Source organism: Balearica regulorum, chromosome Z (genome assembly GCF_011004875.1).
Source record: "Balearica regulorum gibbericeps isolate bBalReg1 chromosome Z, bBalReg1.pri, whole genome shotgun sequence".
NCBI classification, from domain to species: domain Eukaryota; kingdom Metazoa; phylum Chordata; class Aves; order Gruiformes; family Gruidae; genus Balearica; species Balearica regulorum.
This window is the reverse complement of record NC_046220.1, coordinates 25,194,430-25,217,836: the sequence shown is the minus strand read 5'-3', so window position 1 is coordinate 25,217,836 and position 23,407 is coordinate 25,194,430. Positions and strand designations below refer to the sequence as shown.

At 35.9% G+C, this 23,407-nt stretch overlaps 1 protein-coding gene across 4 annotated transcripts in view; it reads left to right on the top strand.

Moving 5' to 3' along the window:
* Nucleotides 1-23,407, top strand: part of FER (FER tyrosine kinase) — a 174,366-nt gene that overhangs the window by 105,707 nt on the left and 45,252 nt on the right. For all 4 annotated transcript variants that reach the window (XR_012832932.1, XM_075739369.1, XM_075739370.1 and 1 more), the window contains 3 exons: nt 1,311-1,367; nt 4,915-5,030; nt 6,631-6,725. Coding sequence is in view for 3 of the 4 variants with exons in the window: in XM_075739369.1 (XP_075595484.1) it covers nt 1,311-1,367; nt 4,915-5,030; nt 6,631-6,725 (268 nt within the window). In the remaining variant the exon portion in view is untranslated. The remainder of the gene's footprint in view (nt 1-1,310; nt 1,368-4,914; nt 5,031-6,630; nt 6,726-23,407) is intronic.

The window sequence follows — 23,407 nt, the reverse complement described above, 5'->3', positions numbered from 1 at the left end:
AATAGTCTTGCATCCCTTTAGATGGTGGGAGCCCCAGGTGGTGTAGCATTGAATGGGCCACTGATCCACATGCAGCATGCTTGGAAGTCCCTGCCTGTAGCAGAAATTCTCACATTTTGGTGATCTGAGCTGTGAGAGGACTTTCTTACAAGGAAACAGCTTTGTTCATTATTTCAACTGACAAACAGAAAGGATGTCCACATGAGAAATTCCTGGAGCTCTGTTGGACACAAGCAAGGCGAGGCAGGTGGTGCAATGGCTGGTACCCCGTGAGAGCTGCCTGCAGGCTCTCTTCCTGCAGCCAAGGGAGTTGTGCAGCGCAGCACAGGCATGGGCTCACTCCGGTGTGCTGCTGTGTGCATCACTAATGCTTTCATGTACGACCATGGTCCAGAAAACCTGGTAATCTGATATATTAGGTGTACTTCAAAGCCAACATGTTTGGCTTGGTTTTCTGTTAGCTTTAATGAGAAATTATTTAATGAGTTGGCATATGCTTGTTTAGATATTTGCCTTTTTCATGAATTATAAAGAGTGCTTAGGACCTTACTGCTGACATGAGGAGCAGTAATAGTGTTTGTGAGGTGGTAAATAGATGAGGTGCAAACAGAGAAATGAAATGCAAAAATAGTAAATATGGGTTAGACTTAAAATCTCCTACTCCAGCATTTTAGCTAAGTGTTTATTAAATATGTCTGTGTAGCAAGAAGTTTATAATTGTTTTTGATATGTCTTTAGGCTGTTGTGGAGTTTTTGCAGTGTTGGTCATCAGCACTGAACAGATACTATAACTAGCATTTTTTATAGTTGCTTGCAGTATTTCAAACTACCGAAGAAGACAAGAGATGCAAATATGTGTCTTGTTAATAAGTAGAAAAAACAGTTCTTTTTCATGTATACTGTGGAGAAAAATGTGGGTTTTTTTAATCAATAAGGTATTTTGTATACTAAAATGAAATTTTATCTGATTTTGACTCAGGTACTTGTTAAAAAACAGGATTCTAGGTATCATTTCTAGAGCTTGTGTGAAAATTTGCATAGTGCTCTATTTACCTGCATACTGTCATGTTGTAGGCTTAATCTTCCAATAGAAATTTACTATATGGTATATTTCAATATTTTATTGTATAGCAAGTTTTCTAAACTCTGTTTTATAACACTTAGAAAGTAAACTACCTGGCATGCTTTTGATTGAGTGATCTGAATATAATGCTTCTTTAGCTCCATTTCTACTGAAATGCATCTTATAGAAACTATTTCTTACATATTTGCACAGATTGAAAATTCTTCTTTCCTTTTTTTTTCCATAGGATAAGAAATGGGTTCTCAATCATGAAGATGTCACACTGGGAGAATTACTGGGCAAAGTAAGTAATTAAGGGAGCTAAACAACATTTAAATAAACATATGTTAATCATTAAGCCTATACATTTCCTATTTGCTTCATCTTTTAAATTACTGTGGTATGCAATTTTTTTATCAATTCTTTTACTTTAATATACCAGACAGCATTGTGCTTTAAATAAATGTAAATCACATTTACTGGTAAATGATACAATGCTATAATGTGTGTGCTGAAAGTGTTTTCTTTCAGCACACACTGAACTAGCATACATATTTTTCTCTTTTGGAAGGCTTTTAAGCTAACTAGATTTCTATAAAGCATGATGTGGCTGTTTTACTTTGTGTAGTCTTACAAAAAAATGTTGCAAAATGTAAACAACACAAACATTTATGTTTATGTATTTACATATAAAATTTATGTATGTATAAAATCGGATTTAATAAGATTTGTTAAAATCAGTATTTGTTAAAACAAATGTTCGTTGCTTTTGTATGATTTAATGATTGTTAGGTAACTTCATAATCTTATATATATTAAATTAACTCCTGTATAGCATAGCTTGTATCACGAGTTCTGCTTAGGAGCTATAAGTCTTTACAATCAGGTAAGCCCCATAACTTACTTACATTTTTAGCACCTTTGCACCTACAAAGACAGTTGGGAGTGCCACTCTAGACACAGTGTTCCAAAAGATTTCCCAAAAAACTGAAAAATAGGCTTAAACAAGGGGGAGACAAATGAAAGCAATAATTGCCTTCTTGCTATGGTACACACTAAAAGAATTGATAAATTGTGCAAGAAATGGGGGAATTAAGTACTGTCAGAAAATTCTGTTACCCAGGATAAAATCTCTTCAGCATCATAAGATGACAAAAAGTATTATCTACTGGTAGACAGAGCTGTGTCTGCATAAAATAAAGGTACTGTGACAGTTTCACATACTAAAACAAAATAATATGAAGGGAGAAAAATAAAAATGTTTCAGGCACTGAAAAACTTTGTCTTGATAAGAAATAAATATCAATTCATGAGTAAAAACAGTTAAAGCAATGTGAAAATCACTGAATTTACATGTGCATTGCATCCGCCCTTGTAGAGACCCCACCTGGATCACTGCGTCCAGCTCAGGGGGCCCCAGTACAGGAGAGACATGGAGCTGTTGGAGCGAGTCCAGAGGAGGGCCACAAAGCTGATCAGAGGGCTGGAGCACCTCTCCTATGAGGACAGGCTGAGAGAGTTGGAGTTGTTCAGCCTGGAGAAAAGAAGGTTCTGGGGGAATTGAATTGTGGCTTACCAGTACCTGAAGGGGCCTACAGGAAAGGTGGAGAGGGACTGTTGATCAGGGAGTGTAGTGACAGGACAAGAGGTCATGGGTTTAAGCTGAAGGAGGGTCAATTTAGATGAGATGTTAGAAAGAAATTCTTTACTGTGAGCGTGGTGAGGCACTGGAACAGGTTGCCCAGAGAGGTTGTGGATGCCCCATCCCTGGAAGTGTTTAAGACCAGGTTGGATGTGGCTTTGTGCAACGTGGTCTAGTTGAGGGTGTCCCTGCCCATGGCAGGGGGGGTTGGGACTAGATGATCTTTGAGGTCCCTTCCAACCCAAACCATCCTATGATTCTATGATCCTATGTTTTTGGCACAAAGCATTTTTAATATTAAATAAATACAACTCAGCGCTTAAAAGTGATTATAGAAGGATATGTTCTTTAAAAATACAGAACAAGGTAAAAACTTTCTTGGAACACAGTATAAATCTGTTATGCATCCGTATCTAAAAAGATATAGTCAAACTAGAAAAGATAAGAATGACAGGGCCATCGGCATCCGTATGAGAAAATGTTAAATAAACTACAGCAATTCACCATGGAAGTGAGAAATTTGAGAGTCTATGAAATCTTGAGTGGCCTTGGAAAGATGAGGAGAAAAATCATGAAAGCTTAATGCATAAGAGGATACAAACTTTAGAAAATACGAAGATTTTCCTTCACCTCAAGAGTAAATGGTCTGTTTATTTACTCAGTATTAATTCTATGATATCCCACAAAATGAAAGTTACATGAAAGGAATATATTATAATAAAAATTATACATGTAATAATAATTATTTTAAATAAAAAAGCATTTTCAATACTTAAGTATTCCTTTAAGGTAGGGTCAGCTTTCACTGTTAAATAGTGCTGACCAAGAGTAGAGGAAAAATGTGCTGGAGTGACTCAGCTTCTTACCTTTGGGCACCTTTTGCCATTTTAAATATCAGAGGTAGTATCCTGGCCTCTAGAAGTGCTATTTTAGAAGGGCAGATTGCTGTCGTAGATCTTATGTCTTACTTGCCAGCTATATCTTCATTATCCTAAGGTATATAAAATAATACTGGAAACCTGTGTTTAGGCCTAAATTTCTTCCCTTGTTACTAGCAGCATATTAGTATTTTCCATCTGTGAGTTTCTTTTTTGTCATCTTCCTTTGGCAATACAGTATTCAAATGCATGATGTAATGAAATGTTCATCACTCAGGAAAGAAAGGAAAACATTTCCGGCAGAGTTTTGCTGTTTTTTGAAGTCAGATGCAGCCCCAGATACCAGGACATGGAAGTGGAAATTTATCAGGCGTAGATTTAAAATTGAGTTGTATTTATTCTTTGGGAAATAGAAAACTTAACTGAAAGTATGATATCTTCAGTTTTCTTTTTTTTTTTTTTTTCTTTTTTCATTGTTACCAGGGTTCTATTATAATCCCCACAATTTCCTGCTTTCTTCAACTTGTGTCCTAATTAATTTTCCTATTGGTTTTGTTTAAGTAAAAAAATACATCTGATGGACGTTAATCTATGGTCTTTATTATGTCAGTTTTCTTCTATGAAAACTAAAAAAATAAACAACATATCCTGGGGGTATGTTGTTGAAGACCTAAAAAATCTGATTATAAAAGGAAGTACTGTGTGAAGTTTGGTCCAAATGTGAGGCCTTACATACTTGTCTTTATAGAGCAGTGCTGAGCTTAGCTATTAACAAAATGGTGGATCATGTAACTTTTTCTACAACAGTACTTTTTTTGGAGTATTTTTAATTTATGATCAAAATTAATATTCAGTGTTTTCATTTTTCTTCTTTTGCATTTTTTCTTTCTTGCATATATGAGAAGATTTGTTATTTTGATGTATTTTCTCCTAGTTTCACATATTATTTTTTGGTATCTCATATACTGCAAGTTAAAAACTATTGATGAAATACAATAGTGTGAAAATGAAAGAGTGCAGGAGTAAGCATAAGGAAGAGACAGTACTACTATCAGTGTCTGTTGACTTTAGAAGTTACTAAGAGGGTTGATGAGAAAATTGTAATTACACAATTAATGTTTTTTTTCCCTTTCTAGCAAGGTCAAAGTAGAACTCATATGCAGTGTCCATATAATAGTTGTATTATGTCTGTGTGTACTGCATTCTCCTAGGGGCCAATGCTGGAAGAAAACCTCATTTGGCTTCATAAACACATTTCAAAGTTCCATACCAGTTACATTAGCTGACTGCATTATTCGGAGATTTGTGGAGATTTTTTTTTCTGATTTCAGGGTAATTTTGGTGAGGTGTACAAGGGAACGTTAAAGGATAAAACTCCTGTTGCTGTAAAAACTTGTAAAGAAGATCTTCCTCAGGAATTGAAAATAAAATTTCTATCAGAAGCCAGGTAGGTTCTCTAAATTTAATTGAAATATATACTTCTTGTGGAGTTTTTTTCAAGTTTTATTACTAGATGGATTTACAAAATCTGACCTTCAGAAAAATTTAAAGAAGCAGTGGTCAAACTTCTTCCTTCTTTCCTCTCCCTCAGTACATTCCACAACTGTTGCCCTGGTAACTAAATGTAGGCATTTTTAACATGTGAATTGCAGTAGCAACTGCACTTGCTGAAACTACCTTTTCAGCAAAGCAAGCTGTGCCTATAAAACACAATTTTGTTGTTGTAAGTGCTTATATTTAGAACTTCTTCTTAGATGTGCCATGAGGATTGGGATAAGACTGGAAAATGCTCTTAATTTAAGTATGATTATACCAGTCGTAAATCCTAGCTTACATGCCTAATAGAGCTGATCAAATGTGGCTACCTTATAGACCCCATTTAGTAATTTTCTTTTTGTAAGAAGAGTTTGCTCCAGTAGAGATATTTTATGCTGTGTCAAGCAGCATGTGATAGCATACTTATTTTTCAAATGGCAGTTATGCCACAAAGTGCCAGATATTCTGAATATAGACTGATGTAGACAAGTAGGTTCTGAAACTTCAAGGTAGAGGGGTGTATTGAGATAATTTCACAGTTGTTTAAATTAACTTGCTCCTTCTTGCTATGAAGCTTCATATGTTTTCATTTTTACTCCCAAACTAGTATGATCAATATGGAAAAGTAAAAGATACTATCTACATTTAGACAGTGAAGATCAGCCACCATATCTATTGAATAATTTTAAACAGCTCGTAACTTGACAACTGCAGAGATATTTGTTAAGCAGCCTGCCAGTAATGGAGCAGTGTTAGTCTGGAAAAAAAAAAAAAAGGACATGCTATTTTTCACTAAATATGTGTATACTAGTAGATCAGTATTTGATCTCTTGATCATAGGAAAAAAGGGAAAAAGAGGAGGTACTTTTAGTCAGCAAATAGTAGAGAAAACATTTAAGTTACAAGGTCTCTAGAAATCTTCCTTGCCCTTCATTTCACTTATAAATCATAGCATGCTGTTTTAGACTGCAAACGTTCTTATTGAAGTATTGTGTAAGAAGATGTAAATGCTTTTGTTTAATCCACAAAATTAAAATTGCTATCCTTGTATTCTTTTAAAACTAATTGTATTAATTAATCTCTTAAAGTAAAATTAGAATGAGTGTGCATTTGAAAAGTGGAGCAGGGAAGTGTAGAGGCATGCTGTGCCTGCTTTTTTGATGTAGCTCTGCTTCTGGCCCACCACTGAAATGCTATTCAATTACAAGGGTTCTTGAGAAACTGCAAACCTGTCAGGCCATTTTTCAGTTATAGAAACAAATCTTATGTAGACAAATGGTAAAATTACAATAAGAATAATACAGCGTTCAATCTTGATTTATTAGTGAATCAGTATGCCCTCTGTTTCAAAGAGAATGATGATTGATCTGTTATATTGGCGTTTTTTGTGATAACAGTAATGACATGTACCATTAAAATAACATTAAGGGTTTAAGATATTTTCCTATAATATTTAATCAGTTTGTACAATGAAGTTTACTAATATAATAAACTTACTGTGTGTTTTGCAGAATACTCAAACAGTATGATCATCCTAATATTGTAAAACTTATAGGAGTTTGCACACAACGACAGCCTATTTATATTGTTATGGAACTTGTTCCAGGTAATTTTTTTTTTCCTTTTCTTTTCGCAGCATATCTTCATAGGTATTGTTTCTGTAATATAAAATATATTGTTTTCTGTTTGTCTTTATCTGCATTCTTATGACTGATCTGAAAAGTCACCTGTGTTGCAAATCTTTGGAAGTATTAGATTCTGCTAGCTTTCGAGTGGAGTGAGCTCCCCAGAGCTGGTGTGAGTTTTTCTGTAGCTATTCAAGGCAACAGAATTCGCTGAAATGTATCTCAGCTCTATCTTCATTTTCCTCCTGCTGAGATATTACATGGTACTTCCTTTAACAATAGAATTATAAAAAGTGAATGTTGAGATGCTTGTATTTAAAGCAACTTCATGACTGGGTAATCTTTCAATTTTAATGACTCAGATTTGGGTCATCTTCGGTAATATAAGAGTTTTTTCCTTTAACAAAATATATTGTTCAGTTTATGGGTTGCTCTTGATTTATTTTTGTAATCTTGAGTTCATATTATTCAGCAATGGCTGGAACAATGCTAACAGCTTTTGGGCAATTTTACCTCTTTGCTGATTTTCTCAGCAGTTGGAAAATGTGTGGGTTTGGTAGCCTCTAGAACTCCTTAATATGCAACATTGTATTTGTTTTATATATCACTGGATTTGTCTTCAAAATTATACAGCAAGTCGTTTTAAGAACCATTTCATTCATAAAGACTCAGATTGTTTATAATTCTTGAGTACTGGCTCTAACACAAGAGTACTGATGAAATCTTTGAACTCTTGGAATTTTCTGCCTTTATTCAATTATATTATATTATTACATTTGTACATATGATTAACTTTATTAAAATAGAGACTAAAAGCAGTGTCCTGGGGTTTAAGGCATACTTTGGTAATTGGCTTCTCCAGACATCTCTGAAGATAAAAATAAATCCTGATCTTTCAACACCTTTTTCATTCTGGTTCAAGGTTTTCAGAGCCCAGGACAAGTTGTTGAAATCTACTAATACAATTCAAGGAGGAATTAGTGCCTCTCTGATTCCCAGCCTATTTTGCAGTCCAAGTCTATCCAAAACGTCTTCTGTCTCCTGGCTTTAAATTTGCAAGAAACTTCTTAATTTTTATCCTGTTTTGCTGGTCTGTAAGTCCTCTGGATAGCTTCCTTGCTTGCCTGCCCTCATAAACACTGTACTATGTTCAAGCCATCATGCATTTCCATCTTCTTTTACACTTTGGCTAGCACACCATGAGGCTAACAAAATCAGCTAGAAATGATGACACCAACTCTGAAGAAGTTGGCAGAGGAAAGACAAAACACTTAACTAGATCAGTTCAGAGAAGCAGTGGTTCTGCTGTTACTGGTTTTCTGTTTTCTAATGGCAAGTTTGGATGAGGTTACCTAAAATAATAATTATTAGTGCTCTGATTTGGTATTTAATGCCACCCTTTGTAGAACAGAATAGTGGTAGGCTTGTTGACTGGTGATCAACACTTAACTTTCTCAGTACCTGCTTTGTCTGTGTTTTATCGTAAACATGTTTACGCTTGAAGGTGTTAAAGCTGTTTAACTCTGATATTCTTTTTAATAACTAAAAATAGCATATTTTAGCTTATAATTTTATTCTGTAAATGTATGGCTGAGAAGGTGTGTAATTAATAAATGTCTGACAGTTTTTTCCCTGAGGAAAAAATTAGAAACATCTCCATAAAATGTTGAATTTCTCCTGTGTTTTCTGAGTTCTGCTTAATGTTTGCATTTTTTCTACTGTTTTTATATCCGAGATACATGTAGGCTATACACATACTACGTCTTTTGAGGCTGCCATGGTGTGGCTCAGTAGTGGCTAATTCTGCTTCTCATTCCAGATTCAGATTTCGATTCAGATTTTTAGTTTGTGCAGGTATTAAAATTTTATTTTGAAACTTAACACTTTATGTAGAGAGGTGCCACTCTGTTAGTGATTCTGTCATAAACTGTCTCTGCAGAGAAATCTTTTTCCTTTGTTGCAAATGTAAATGGGATTAAAACTATGCATCTGGATATAGTCATCAGTGAAAACAATAGAGAGGGTGGCAGATGCATATTTAAGCATCTGTGCATCCATTGTTACATGCAAAAATAACCCAGATGTTGCCAACAGATAACAGAGAAATAAAGCAAGTTGTCAAAGACAATTATCCTTTGTAGGTACATCCCTTTTCTTGGTTTGTGTGATGTGATGTGTCCTAAAGTAAGAATCACATTGATAAAGAAATTTTAAGATGAGTGACGTGGCAAGGATTAATTGAAATAATAAATAAGGTAAAAGAGCATGTTGTGGATAACATAACCAAAGTGAAAAGGTAGGTAAGGAATTCTATATGTTAATGGAAAAGGGCCATCATTTACTTACTATTCACTTACTTGCTGTTGGTCACTGTTATGTCCACCCAGTGTCAATCCATCATAGATTACTTCAGTACAGAAAAACTTGGTTATCTTTTTCTCAATCCACCACCTGTCAAGAAATGAGGGAAATATCTTAATGTAATGCATATGTGCATTATATAACTTTTCTTTAAGGGATTCCTACCATGGGAAGGGGAGGAACATCCTTTAAGCAGAATATGGCATCTTCTAGACTTGGTTGGGATGAGGTTACTCTATTTCTTCTAGCTTCCTGGACAACATTTACTGAAAAAAAAGCAGTCCTTTAAATTGAGAAGGGAGAAGGCCTGAAAAGATAGAAGTTGGGGGTTTTTTGTTACTGTAACCATATTTTTATGATGGTATGTACCATTGATGATGACATGGACTTAGGATGCTTTACCAACTAGATTGAAAACACATGACTGAGAGTCTTAATGATTTTTAAAAATTAATTTATGCATGATTCTTATATCAAGAGACTCCAGTAAACTGGTGAAAGACAATTTCTTCTGAGGACTCAGAGATCATAAAAAATATTTTAACAAAGATGTGTTTTACAGTTGTCTAATAAAATATGTCCAGTGACCATCACAAGATAAGCTTCTTTCTTACATTTAAAGAATGTATATGGGGCAATGTGCATTTTAATATAGGAATGAAGCTAGTGGAATATTTTTAAAGAGCTGAGTTCTTCTGTTTTCAGGTAAGCAACTGGTGCTATTGGCCCAAGTAAAGACATATAATAAATAGTTTCTCTGAATACAGAAGAGCGTACTCTGCCAGTTGGTTTTTATTCTTTGTGACACACATACCACAGATACAAATCTCAATGAGTTGTAGTAGCTACCTTCTAATAAGAAACCCCCAATCAGTATTCTAAAGAGCGTTATTTGGGAGATATGTGCTTCTATTTTGTGTTGGACAGTATTTATTTATTGTATAGCTTAAATTTATTATTGCTTTCTAAAAGCTACTCTTCTAATCGATAAAAAAATAAACTAATTAAAATATTCCCTGCTATATAAAAATAGAAGCTAAAATGTATGTAGCAGCAACAAGGTCATACATACATGGAAAGTTGCATGTGTAGAAGAGATGTGACGAAAAACTGCCATTTATGAATTTATGATGAGAGTTACCAAAAATGAATGATTTTTGAAATCCCAAGCAAATTGTTGTCCCTCTCCTCTCCTCACCTTCCCAAAATTGCCAAGATAGCCATTGAAATTGAGTCACTAAGTCCTTAATATTTTTTCTTATAAACATTTTTTATGTTTGTAAGTTAACAAAAATCTATAGAAAAATCTTGTTTACAGGCTTAAGTTATGCTACCTAACTGCTGTGAAAAAGCAGTTTAGCAAAACAGATGGTTTTTAAATGTTGCTTTGTGATTGCATAATGGATAAATTTGTAATAACCTCTAAAGCACTCTTGCAAATAATTGATTTTATTCTTTTTTACCTAAATGACATTGAAATACCAACTAAAAAGAACTAGTGCCCACATCCTTTCAAGGATCCAATGCTGAAGTTGCCATGTGGCTTCTGAACTACCATGTAATAAAAATTAACCTGAATTTTACGGTGGTGTAGGTTTTTTCTGTGAATTTTTTAGTAGACAACTGAGAAAACAACTGTATTTAAAAATGATCTTTGTATTAAAACATTTTGTTAATGGAGAACTCATAGAGATTTCCTCTTTTTGTTTGGTAGTTATGACTCTTTATGACAACTGTAGTTACCAGTTTGAAAATATTAAGACTGTTAAAAAGAAAGAAAATTTCAGGATCGCAACACCCATGCATTTATATGCTGATTTTTTTGCATGCATTTGTGTTCCTAATAGAAATTGGACTTTTACTGTGCTGTGTCCTTTGCTCATGGTTTCCGATTTCATATTGCTAGCTTCTACTCTTCACATTCTATTAATACTTTGAATTTAGGATGGGCCTGAGCAACATATGTGCACATGCCCTCTGCACTCTTGTGTTAAGTCAGATGTGCTGGTTTCTAGATACAGACACTCACGTAATCTCAGCTCCCTGGGCACGTGGTGTGATGTCTTGGGCCACACAGTACAGGATGTGAGATCCAGAATCGGTGTAATTTCTTGTAGAGTTCTTTGCACAGTGAGCTATGCCATCTAATTTGTTGAGCATTTGCTGATCATCTGCACAGCACATGCGTAGTAAGTGGGATGCATCCAGTGGAGGACTGTGTTTTAATAGTAAGCTGTTACTCAGATAAGGAGTCTGTAAACTTGGTTTATGACCCCGAGCTTTACCTTGCAGCAATACTTGGAGAGAATACAGGGGGTATGTGTCCCTACTGATTCTAACTCCAGTGAGGCTACTGAATAGAGAAAAACAGTATTTGACTGCCAGTTTCTTCTTCTATCTCCACTGCCCAAGAGCAAATTTCAGATGCTTTGTTAGCACACAGCTAGTAAGAACTCCATGCCAAAAAGGCATGTTTTATTTTACAATACCATGAAATAAATCTTAGGTAATTGCAGTATCATGCAGTGAATTTTAAATCTTGCATTGAAGGAGTAGAAATGATGCAGATTGCTCCAGGGAAAGCAGAGTATAACTCTCAAGTTGATGTATACTGCCCAAAATTTTCATACTTTTCAAAAATTCTGCTTAGAAATATTAGACTACTGGTACCTGTTAGTATTAGGAAGAACTCCGATAATCATATAGATTGCTGTAAGTTATTTTCTTTGTAATATTCTTCATTTTTTTCTTAGTACTTTATAATGAAATGTCAGCTAAGATGGATTGATAAGGTTTGTTGCAAAGGTGGTATTTGATGGAGTATTTCTCTGATATCTTCTCATCTAAATATATGAATACCGGATTACTTCATAACTTAATACAGTAACTTTTTAGTAATCTGTTGTGATACATTTTAAGTACTCAGTTTGTCCCAAGAAAGACAGAAGAAGTTAAAGTGAGAATTGCTAATGAATATCAGGAAAAGAAACCTTATACGTTAAGATCTGTCAAATGCTTGATGTTAGTACAGAGCTTTGAGTTTGTATTGGCATACGGACTTGGCTAACCTAACTGGAAAGTAATGTAGTAAAGGTGGGATATTAGTCTTAAAATTGTTCAGTGAGGGTTGCTGCATATTTGAGACTGTGAATGCAGTCTGTAGCCTTCACCACAGGAATTTTTATTATGTAGATAAGCCTTTGTCAGAGATGGTTTCCAATATAAGGAGTAGCAGAACTTTGTGTAAAAGTATGGTTTATAGTACTGTGATGCCACATCAATCTAAAAAATAAAGCATTTTGCCCATTTTTCCAGGTTAATTTATTAATTTTTCTTTGTTCTGTGCCTGTTTTCCCAGTGGGTTTTTTGTGCTTTATCCTGTGTTGTTGACCTTAAAACTGAAAAAAGGGAAGTAATTATGAGGAGCTGTTTTGGTATTCAGAACAGGAAAAGAACAATTTGCCAGTGTCTCTTAAGGCTGCACAGGGCATAAGGAGTTTTCATAACAGCTCATTTTTAGCAAATTTAGATGATGATCAGAGAGACTGCCTGGAATACTGCTAGCATTATCTGTAAGCTGGCCAGAGTCCAGACTGTAACCTGAGACAAATGGATGCTGGATTTTGATGGGGTGTAGAGAAGATTATCAGGAAAATTGTGCAAGCATTGATAAAACCTGCTTCCTCTTCTTTTCTCCTTTAAGAGTAAACTCAGCATCTTTTCATGGAAAAAGGAAAAGAAGAAACTAGAATACCCTTCTCTTTTACCTTTCCTCACTATTACCTTCCTGGTCCCAACTTCTCTCTTAGTGATCATGGGTCTCATTATGGTATTTCTGTTTTGAGAATAAGGGATTTTAATTCACTGAAACACTCGGGATCACTTAACTGTGTTTTCATCTGCTCTTAATTTATCATGCAATCTCCCATATAATCAAAAACAAATTGCAGGTGTCCCTTTAAACTTTGAATGTTTTTTTCTCTTCCTAGTTTTAAGGGAAAACCAAAATAAAATCTAATCTGTAAGATGCAAAAAGCAATCCCAAGCCACAAAATTGTTTCTTTTCCTTCTATATGTTCATTTCAATTTACTTGAATTTTAGCTTGCCCTGAAACGAGAATTTAATCTAGATTTAGGAACTTTGCATGTTCATGAACTGAGTGTTCTAGAATGGGGCATTTTGAAGATAGATATGTAACAGTTACCACTTCGTGTAACTATTTCAACAGTTTTATCTTGTAGAACCTTCGAAGGTGCCTCTTTCCTTCCAGCAAAAAGAGTCTGCACAGGTTGTCAAGATAAGCACTGTCATCATGCCAGCACCAGCTCTTTCTGGAAGGATTTGTCTCATTGACAGTAGATGCAAATGTCTTTATACGTTCCAACGGTTCACTCAACAGAGTAGAAGGAAGCCTGTATTCACATTTTTTGTGACCTAGTCCTTTTAGCTGTTGGACTGCTTAATCATAAGCTGATAGCCTATTTTCTGTTTCAGGTTTCTATATATTTAAACATTTTATAATCAACATAGTTAAAATTACATCCCCAGAAATATTTTGAAAGCATTTTCTTTTTTGCTAAGTCAGGCATTCAAAAATAGGCAATTCAAGAACCTGGCTTGTCTGTTGAGTCTTAATTTAGCTTCCTCTAGCATATATATATTATGATAATATATTATGAGTATATTATATATTACAATAGTATGAAAATAGGACAATAGGACAAGAGGAAATGACCTCAAGTTGCATCAGGAGAGGTTTAAATTGGATATTAGGAGAAATTTCTTCACTGAAAGAGTGGTCAAGCATTGGAACGGGCTGCCCAGAGAGGTGGTGGAATCACCATCCCTGGAGGTGTTCAAAAAACGTGTAGACCTGGTACTTTGGGACATGTTTTAGTAGGCATGGTGGTGTTGGGTTGATGGTTGGACTTGATGATCTAAGAGGTCTTTTCCAACATTAATGATTCTATGATTCTGTGAAAATTAGATTCTTACCTCATACAGTTCTGAATAGTTTTCGAGGAGTTGTTTCTCATCTCCAAATCCACTCTGTGGCCATCGCCCTTATTTAGTCTATCAGTGATCCACTCCCACACCCCCTCCCCAGTGTGCATTTCTGGACATTTTTCACTCTAATACTAAATGCATTGTAGACATTTCTCAGGAATACTGGTGTGCATTCCTGATACCACCATAGCATTCCTATTTGATAATGGGTACATGGTTGCAAAAAAAGCAGCCTCCTACTTAACAGGGCACAGATTTTGTGTTCCTTGTTTTATTTAGGCTCATGCTGACATACATTAGAGTAGATTTGCTGAACAGTTGCAGCTGGAAACAGGTTGCGCTATGTTTGTGCATATTAACAACTATGAAAATATCCAGTAAACTAATAGTGTGGGAAGGTTGTCTGAATTAAGTTGCAACTACGTATATTCAGCTTGTATCTAGCCATACCTAGCTCGCTTTCAAGGTGGAGTTCGGCAAGGTCGTAACCTCCATCTTTGCAACTGGATAAGGTAACCTGTTCAGATTTGTACTGAATCATTTGGGATGCAAATTGCCTATGCCGTTGATGCAGAAACAATTCAGAGGTGACAGGTTTTATTAGCTGAGGTGCAGCACTGCTTGATTTCAGCTACACTGGCTCCCAGGTATGTTCAGAAAGAGCATAGCCATTTCTGTAGTGCCCATAACAGGGTCTGATAAGCCATTCTTAACCCAATCTCTGGGTTGCACCCTCTTCATGATATGTTACCTACAGTTGGCTTTGGTCCAGCTTGGCTTACTCACTCCATGTCTTCTGAAACTCAGGTGACTCCATTGCTACTTTCTGTATGTTACTGCACTTTTTACTTCCTCAGGGTGTGTTAGGTCAGAAGCATTTGCAAGTAAAGCCCAGTATTCTGCCTGACCTATCAGGCCGTCTTTTTGGCCTTTGTTGGAAAAAAGAGCTACATGGCATAAAGTAGAGAAATATCTATAGATCCATTGTAGCTGGTGCTGAGGTAGAGCTGGTACAACCTACTAAATCTTAACTGACTTTTGTGGAATTGCTCATATTTTTTGTATGTAGTGATACTTCAGGGTATAGCACCAAATCAAAGGTGACTCCATGTATTTCTGCTGTTAGTTGCACTGAAGCCAACAAGCCCATTTATAACCAAAGTCTCAGTGCTGAGACTGAGGTATGTATAATTTATTTGTTGATATGATGTACAATATCCGTATTATCTGAGCTTTTGTGCTAAATTAATTACTGTCATGAATAAAGTAGAGCTGACGCTAAGCATAGCTGAAGTACGTGTATGCTGTGGCTTACCTGAGCATAAGGTTAGTACTGCTGTCTCTGAGGTGCAGTTGATTTCATACACAGACCTCGAATGTTGATTGATGCTGAAAAAAATGTTAACTTTTAGTTTCACATTATGTGATTCAGCTGCTGTGTTTTCTACTTTGTATGGTGGGCTTTTTTTCTATTTCCTGCTTCTGCAGACAGTGACATCTCTATAGAGATAATTCAGGGTTTTTTTCCATTTGCTTCTCTTTAGAGATCCCTTAAAACTTTAATAAAGCTTTGCCTGATCTGCCCCTTTGGTTGTATTGTCCATCCTCAGTAGATGACTTTTGCCAGGAAATTTCAGATCTGTGTCCCATCTTGCAGTCACATCCTGAGTCTTTCACGCCTGTTGTCAAAAATCAATGCAACAACAACAACAACAAAAAAAAGCTCAGTCAAATTCTAGACAAATTCAAATTAGAGATAAGGTGCAGATTTTTAACAGTGATAGTGACTGTCTGGCTTTGTTTTCCATTCAGTTCTTTTTTTTCTCTGGTAGATAAACTTTAGTCCAATAAGTTGTCTGGCTCCATACCCAGCTGTTGCTAAAGCCACTTTCTGTCTACCCTATGGTTTCTTTTCACACAATTATGACCCCTGTCTCTTTCTCTAGTTTTTATCTCTCTCTTACTTTATCCTTTCTTCATGCACTCAGCTAAGCTTCCAGCTTCCATTTTTTTTTGTTTCTACTTCTCTGCAACCTGCCATGCTTCTGTTCTCTGCCACCTTCCCTCTTGCTGGGCACATCACCTGATGAAGCAGACACTCCCTGCCATGGATTCCTTCTCTCGATATAGTCCAACTTCACCCGCTCCTCCCCAGCCCTCTTGTAGTACACACGGACATGCACACATCCAGACTCCATCTCTTCTTCCTCCCTTCCCTCCTTCTTAGTCTTGTATATTCATATGTGCCTCTGCCTTCCTGTTTGCTGCATGTTTTCCAGCTGTGAGGATATTAAGAGGGGGAACAGTCAGATTCCTTTGTTGCGGTGTAGGTGGTGGTAATTAAGAATTTCTTTCATCTCAGAGCTTCTCTATTTGATAAAACAAGACCAAAGCCCCACTATACAGTCTTCTTTTATTGTAACATTGAGACTAGAGTTTGACTTTCATCTTTTCAAATATTTTAGGCTTTGATGGTACTGTATTTTGTATCAAGATTGTACAAAAATAAATCAGCAAGTAGATGAAATCTGTTTGAAAACCAACTAAAGCCAACCAAACATAAAAAATCAGCAAAGTGTTTTGGTAGCTGCAAGAACTTCTATATGCATCTTATTTAGTTTTATTTGTTGGTATTTCTTCATGTTGTTATTTTTGGTTTACCTAGAACAACTTTTAAATAAAAGTATCTGTTATTTAATGTATCTGCATTTAAAAAATGTTCATTGTTTTTCTTTAGATTAAAAAACCCCTGTTCTTCATGTATGTTCTGTTTCACATGGGCTATCACTAGTTCCTAATCTGGAATCCTTTTCAAGGCTAGTGATTATTGTTTTTTAAGCATATTCAGTTGTAGGAGTTAATGAAACAAAACTGAATGAAAGACTTCCTGGGGGAAGATTATTTTCCTTTTAGTTAATTTCTGAAGTAGGTTCTATCTACCCACTCATGGGTCCTATATCTTCATAGCCACGATAGCAAAACATAGAGTCCAAGTAGTCTGGGTAGGATTATTTTGTGCAGCACAGAGGACAAGGGATGCTGGCTGCTGGTGTCTCGCCATGATTTCTGGTTTCTTCTTGACAGATGGTGACAGACTGGGTTTTGAATAGGCTTTTATGCCATTTGGGAATAAGTAGTTATGTAGTAATCATTGGTTTAACACTCTAGCTTATTAGATCCACCTTAAATATAAGGCAAAGTTGCTGACCATTGTCAATATTTTCCTCATTTTGAATGTTATGTGTCTGTAGTCTGTCATTCCATTAAAAGGAAGTGAAATAGCACATGTAATGTGTTGTAACCTTCTTCTCATCTTCATTTTATTGTAGTGTAGTTATTTTGTGCTAATGAGTTATCTCTATTGTGGTCTCATCAAAAGGTCTTCTGCCAAAAATTCATCCGCATCACGGTACTGGTGCAAGCAACCTATTCTCTGTGTTTACCTGTTTGATCCAGCTAATCATGTCCTTGGCTCTCAATGCACAGCATTCTTTTAACTCTTGGTTTTTTCTTTCATCTTTTGTTTTCACATACATGCATTTCCACTTGTACTTCATTACTACCATTGTTAATATTACTATGGGAAAACTTTGCGTGATTATAGCAACTTTTATTTGCTTTACTTAACAGGAAAATTGAAGTTTTAGCTGGATTTTGCGAAAGTACTCTGTAGGCAGTTGAAAAACCTTGGGTTTATTTACAGTTTCTGTTACCACTTATGTAAAATAAAATAAAAAAGTGAAAGCACAGCATTACACACAAGTGTTCCATTAGTTGAAAAGTGAAGGCACACTATTTGAATGAAAATGAGTGCTTCAGCATTTCTAAACCCTTACATTTTTTAATTTTATGTCAAATATCTGCTTACTTTCTTGAAAAACTATCTACTAGAATTGCTACAGATGCTTGTTTACTATTTTAAATTTGTAGTTTTAAGTAGCTGTGTTTGGATTTGTTTTGTTGATTATGTGTATGGGATTAAGATACTGGGCAATAAAGAAACTCTAAATTTCTGTACGTTATTCAAAAGACTGACCATATAAATCCATAAATTTATAAATGCTTACAGGTGCAGATAAAGGTAATTTCAATAATATTATAATAGCTTATAAAATAATTATGAATATTGAGTCATGGAGCCCCTCTGTGTTAGGTGCCCATTGAGTGGTGTGGCCAGAAGCATGCTGCATCTGCATGATTAATGATGTGTGTATAAATGTAAGAAGAATTAAGTGGACTCTTTAAAGAAACTGCTGCTTAACAGAGCTGTTTTAATATTAATATTAATATTTAATATTTGCTATTATGTGAAAACACTAATTTTTTATAAAATTATTAAAATGGTTTGATACTATATGGAGAAGTATATAAATCATGTATGTCTATAGATCTAGGTATCAATAAGTAGGCAATTTCCTACCATAATTTCAAAACTGCATTTTAGTTATGTTCAGTATCAACACTACTTAACAGAATAATGCCAGGAGTGCCTAGAACAAATAGGTAGGCATCATTTTGGGCATCAGCTCAGGAAAATACTAAAGTATGTAGTCATAGTTGATTATTAATGCCATTGAAGTCAGAGATTGCCATAATTAAATATTTTGTAAAGTGGTTTAACATATTTCATAGCTGTTTCTTGTATTTTGATTTCTTCTCATAGATCACAGATAGATGTTTTTCTCTTGCAAAACATTAGCTTACTTTTGTGTGCACCATTAAGTGAACTGTTATATTACCATAAAATACTACTTAACATACAGCATGAAGTTTATGCTATAAACTATGGCCAGTACTACAAGATGCTGATATGTACTATTTTCACTCTCTTAAAATTTCTACATATAATAAGAAATAGTTCACATTCACAGTGAAATTCATGAAGGGCTGTTTAGATGAATCTAATTACAGCAGGTTGTCTCATGCAGCTTCTGCTTATGTACTACATTTTGTCATCTACTTAGTAAAATAATTCTATCATGTTAGGCAGAACTCCAGTACTGTTATTGATCCTTCTGTAAACTGAAACCAGGCAGTCGATTTCTGCTTGGTGATAATACTGTAATGATATAATTACTTCTGTAGTACTTAGAGTGGTTGGAACAAATCTCATTTCCTGGTAGTGTTGTGTGCTGGAATAACTGGTAGCTGTGTAGAATATGATGAAAATTCCACATATAAGAGAAAACATTACTTACTATTACATAGTCATGTAGTTTGTTTCAGTTGTTCCTTAGTCTAATTGGCCTGTTTATTTCATTTTTATCAGCAGCTATTATATTGGAGATAACGCTCTGACACTGTGTGCTACAAATAGTAAATTAGGGCTTTTTATATTTAAACTTGTTTTAAGAAGCACATAAAGATAATACATAGCCACAGTTCTACACTGAAGGTTTTGCAGTGAAATCCTCTTAATTCAGCTTTGAAGATATTCATGTGGATGCTTTCCCATGAAGGTGAATAGCTGGAACATTGGCCACAGTAGATGTTAAAAGTCAGAATTTACCTAAAAGAGTATTTCTGTTATTTAAAGGACAGACGCTTAAGCCTATGTTGGTATCACAATGATAAGGATAATCAGATTTAACCTAAAATGACATATCTTGTACAGAATGAGATGTATATCACTTTGCTCTTTTATTTTGTCTGCAACTAACAGTGCTTTCAAATCAATATTAAACAGGGTATTTAAAAGATAATTTTGTCATCTGTATGTAAGGACAGATAGAAAACAGAACTGCTAGCGAAAACATACCTTTGCTGACATTTTTTGCTATTGAGACTCTGAGACAGATCAAGATAATTTTACCAAAATTGTGTTTTGATGATAGGCATAAACTACACTGTATACAGCTCGAGGTATACTCTGCTAATTTTGCTCAAAACTCCAGAAGTTCTTACAGTATATGCCAAACACTGAAAATTAGCAAGTCTAAATCACTTCCTGATGGTATGATTGCACTGGGAAGTTACAGGGTTGTGCTCCACAAGTTTGACATATTCTGGTGTAAGGAACTAAGCAGCTTTTAATCCTACTCAGAAATGAACTGATGAAAATTAGGATCTTAATCTGATCGCCTGAACTGATTAGAAACAAATTTACAATATGTATTATTTCTGAATTTTGCAATGGATATGGTTAGCATTTCTTCTGATACCTTGTTACCTTTAGTAGCTTGTTATTTGAGAACAGATTTTTTACTGTTGATTGTGGAGAGCAGTAACTCCTTTGTACAACGAGTTTATATGAATTGTGACGAATATGACTTTAGACTCACACTGATGTTGTTACACCACCTTTTATAAATAAACCTTTCTTACTTAGGACTTGTTCCTTCACTTTTAGTATAGTTGTGTGAGAAGGCATCTTTTTTTACTATATCAAACTGAGCTTATCTGTCTTTTTAGTTCTTGCAGTAAGTTGTTAGAAATTCTCAATTTTCAATATTGGAACATTAGTTGATTGAGAATAGGGTGTTATAGGATGTAGGAGTAGGGTGTTAGGATGGTGTTATATGGGTTTTTTTCTGTAAGCTTCCTCAATTTACTGTTCTCATTCAAGTAATGCCACAATTTGTCAAGATTGGAAGACTTTCACATTTGTAAAGGCATATAATTATACTTAACCAATTAAAAGATGATTCCTATGTACAGAGCAGTGAGTTCTCAGTATATTAAAAATAATTTTCATCAGCTTGTTTGTGTGTGTTGGAGGGGGGAATTGCTTAAAAAATACTGTTAACTGTCTGCTGTAACCAGAATAATTCTGTTTACATGTGTAAGAAATGATACATATTTTGATGGAGTGTTTATCTTCCTTCTGTCTGGCAATACCTACTTTGTGCAAGTTACTAGAATATGTCAGTAACTTCTCAGATTAAAGGAAAGGTGATTTTTACCCAGTCCAGTTTTCAATAGTATTCTGTACTTTTAAGGTTTCATTAGAATTTAAAATTCAGTATCCCAAGATTCACCCTGTCAGACTTCGGAGATGTAATATGTGTAACTATTTTCTGTAAAACAGAAGGTATTTTAAATTGGATTTAGAGTCAAGGCCATCCAGTCAGCTCTTGATTTTCCACCTCTATGTTACCCAGCCTGTGAGCAGAGGGCATCATGGACTCTGTGCTTGCCAGCAGCACTGTTGGTGTACTCAGGATGCAATATTTGCTTGCTCACCTGAGAGGTTCTGGTTGGCCCAACATGAGAGCATTTGCTGCATTGCGAGTAAAAAAGATCATTCACCTTTGCTTTCATGCTTGCACTTTAACAGTGCGTTCTGGCAGTCTAATTTTAAATACCTAGATGATCCATAGTTTTGGATTATGTGGTTTATACAAACCCTTTGGTACTCTTACAAATTGAAAATAGACTGTATACACTTTAAACAGACTGTATTTTGCAGTTATGTGCACTGCTTTTTAAAAATTGCCAGAAATTTTATTCACCTGTTTAATTGGAATCAAAGTATTAAGAAAATAGAAGGTTGATAAATAGCAGTGTACCCCAGGGGCCATTACTGGGTCCAACCCTGTTTAACGTCTTCATTAATGATCTGTATGATGGGGCAGAGTGCACCTGCAGCAAGTTTCCTGATGACACCAAACTGGTGGGAGGGGCCGATGCATCAGAGGGTGGTGCTGCCATCCAGAGGGACCTGGACAGGCTGGAGACATGGGCTGATAGGAACCGCAGGCAGTTCAACAAGGGGAACTGCAAAGTCCTGCACCTGGGGAGGAACAGCAGTTCATCAGCCACCAGCACAGGCTAGGGGCTGCCCAGCTGGAAAGCAGTTTGGCAGAAAGGGACCTGGGGGTCTTGGTGGACACCCAGGGTTGAACATGAGCCAGCAACATGCCCTGGCAGCAAAGAAGGCAGAATCCTGGGCTGCGTTAAACAAAGTACTGCCAGCAGGTCAAGGGAGGTGATCCTTCCCCTCTGTTCAGCACTGGTGAGGCCACACCTGGAGTACTGTGTCCAGTGCTGGGCTCCCCAGTACAAGAGAGGCATGGACATACTGGAGAGAGACCAGCAAAAGACCACCAAGGAACTGGAGCATCCCTCCTGTGAGGAAAAGCTGAGAGGGCTGTGAATGTTTAGCCTGGAGAAGAGAAGGCCCAGGGGTATATTATCGATGTATATAAATACCTGAAGGAGGGTGCAGAGAAGGAGGAGCCAGACTCTTTTCAGTGGTGCCCACTGACAGGACCAGAGGCAATGGGCACAGACTGCAACACAGGAGGTTCCTCCTGAACCTCTGGAAATGCTTTTTCCCTGTGAGGATGACCAAATGCTGGCACAGGTTGCCCAGAAGGGTGGTGGAGTCTCCGTCCTTGGAGATGTGCAAAAGCCATCTGGACATGGTCCTGGGCAACTGGCTCTAGATGGCCCTTTTTGAGCAGGGAGGTTGGCACAGGTGACCTCCAGAGGTCCCTGCCAACCTCAACTATTAGACAATTCTGTGAAAATACAGTGTTTTCTGCCTTGCTTGTAGTACTAACTTGTTTTCAAAAAAAAAAAAAAAAAAAAAAAAAAAAAAAAAAAACCCAAGCAAAATGGAAATAGTGGTTTTAATCTGTATTTTATCAGGTGTTTATTTTCTGGGAGTCTTCCTTAAGGGACTGCCTGTAAAGCCATCATATCCAGGTTGTTTGTACTAAAAGGAACCTGATCCCAGGCAAAGTGAATAAGCAAAGAAATTGGCACTTAACTTGATAATCCATTTTACAATTACTCCAACTTAATATTTGAAGGGCATTACAGTTACACTTTATAAAATCAGAATTTTTTCTTTAATATTATCTTATTTTATTTCTTTCAGTATGAAATACAAATAGAAATGCCCCCCCCCAAGAAAAATCTCATATGAAACTTTTAATATGTAGTGTCTTTTCACATTGCTAAGAAAGGCAGTGTATGAAATTGTGTAATAGTGCATTATTTGCAAGAGAGAATCACTATAGTCAATTCAGTGCAAAATGAAAAGAAAGAAAGACGGGAAAAATGGCTGGCTACACACTATCAAATAAATAGTGTGATGTGGAAAGCTCCACTATGATTTTTTGTCTTTCCCTGGAAGAAAGGAAAATATCTTTTTTTTAGGAAAATGTCTTTAATACAGGTATATCAATGAGAACGTGGCATTGGAGTGTTTGTATAATATCTTCCCTGCTTATCTTTGTCCTGAATCAGTTTTTCAGAAATATTTTTGCAAACACAAATTCCCTTTTGAGAATCTTCCATGCTGACCCCTTCCCCTCATCAGGCAAGAGGACACCTTTGTTCCTCCAA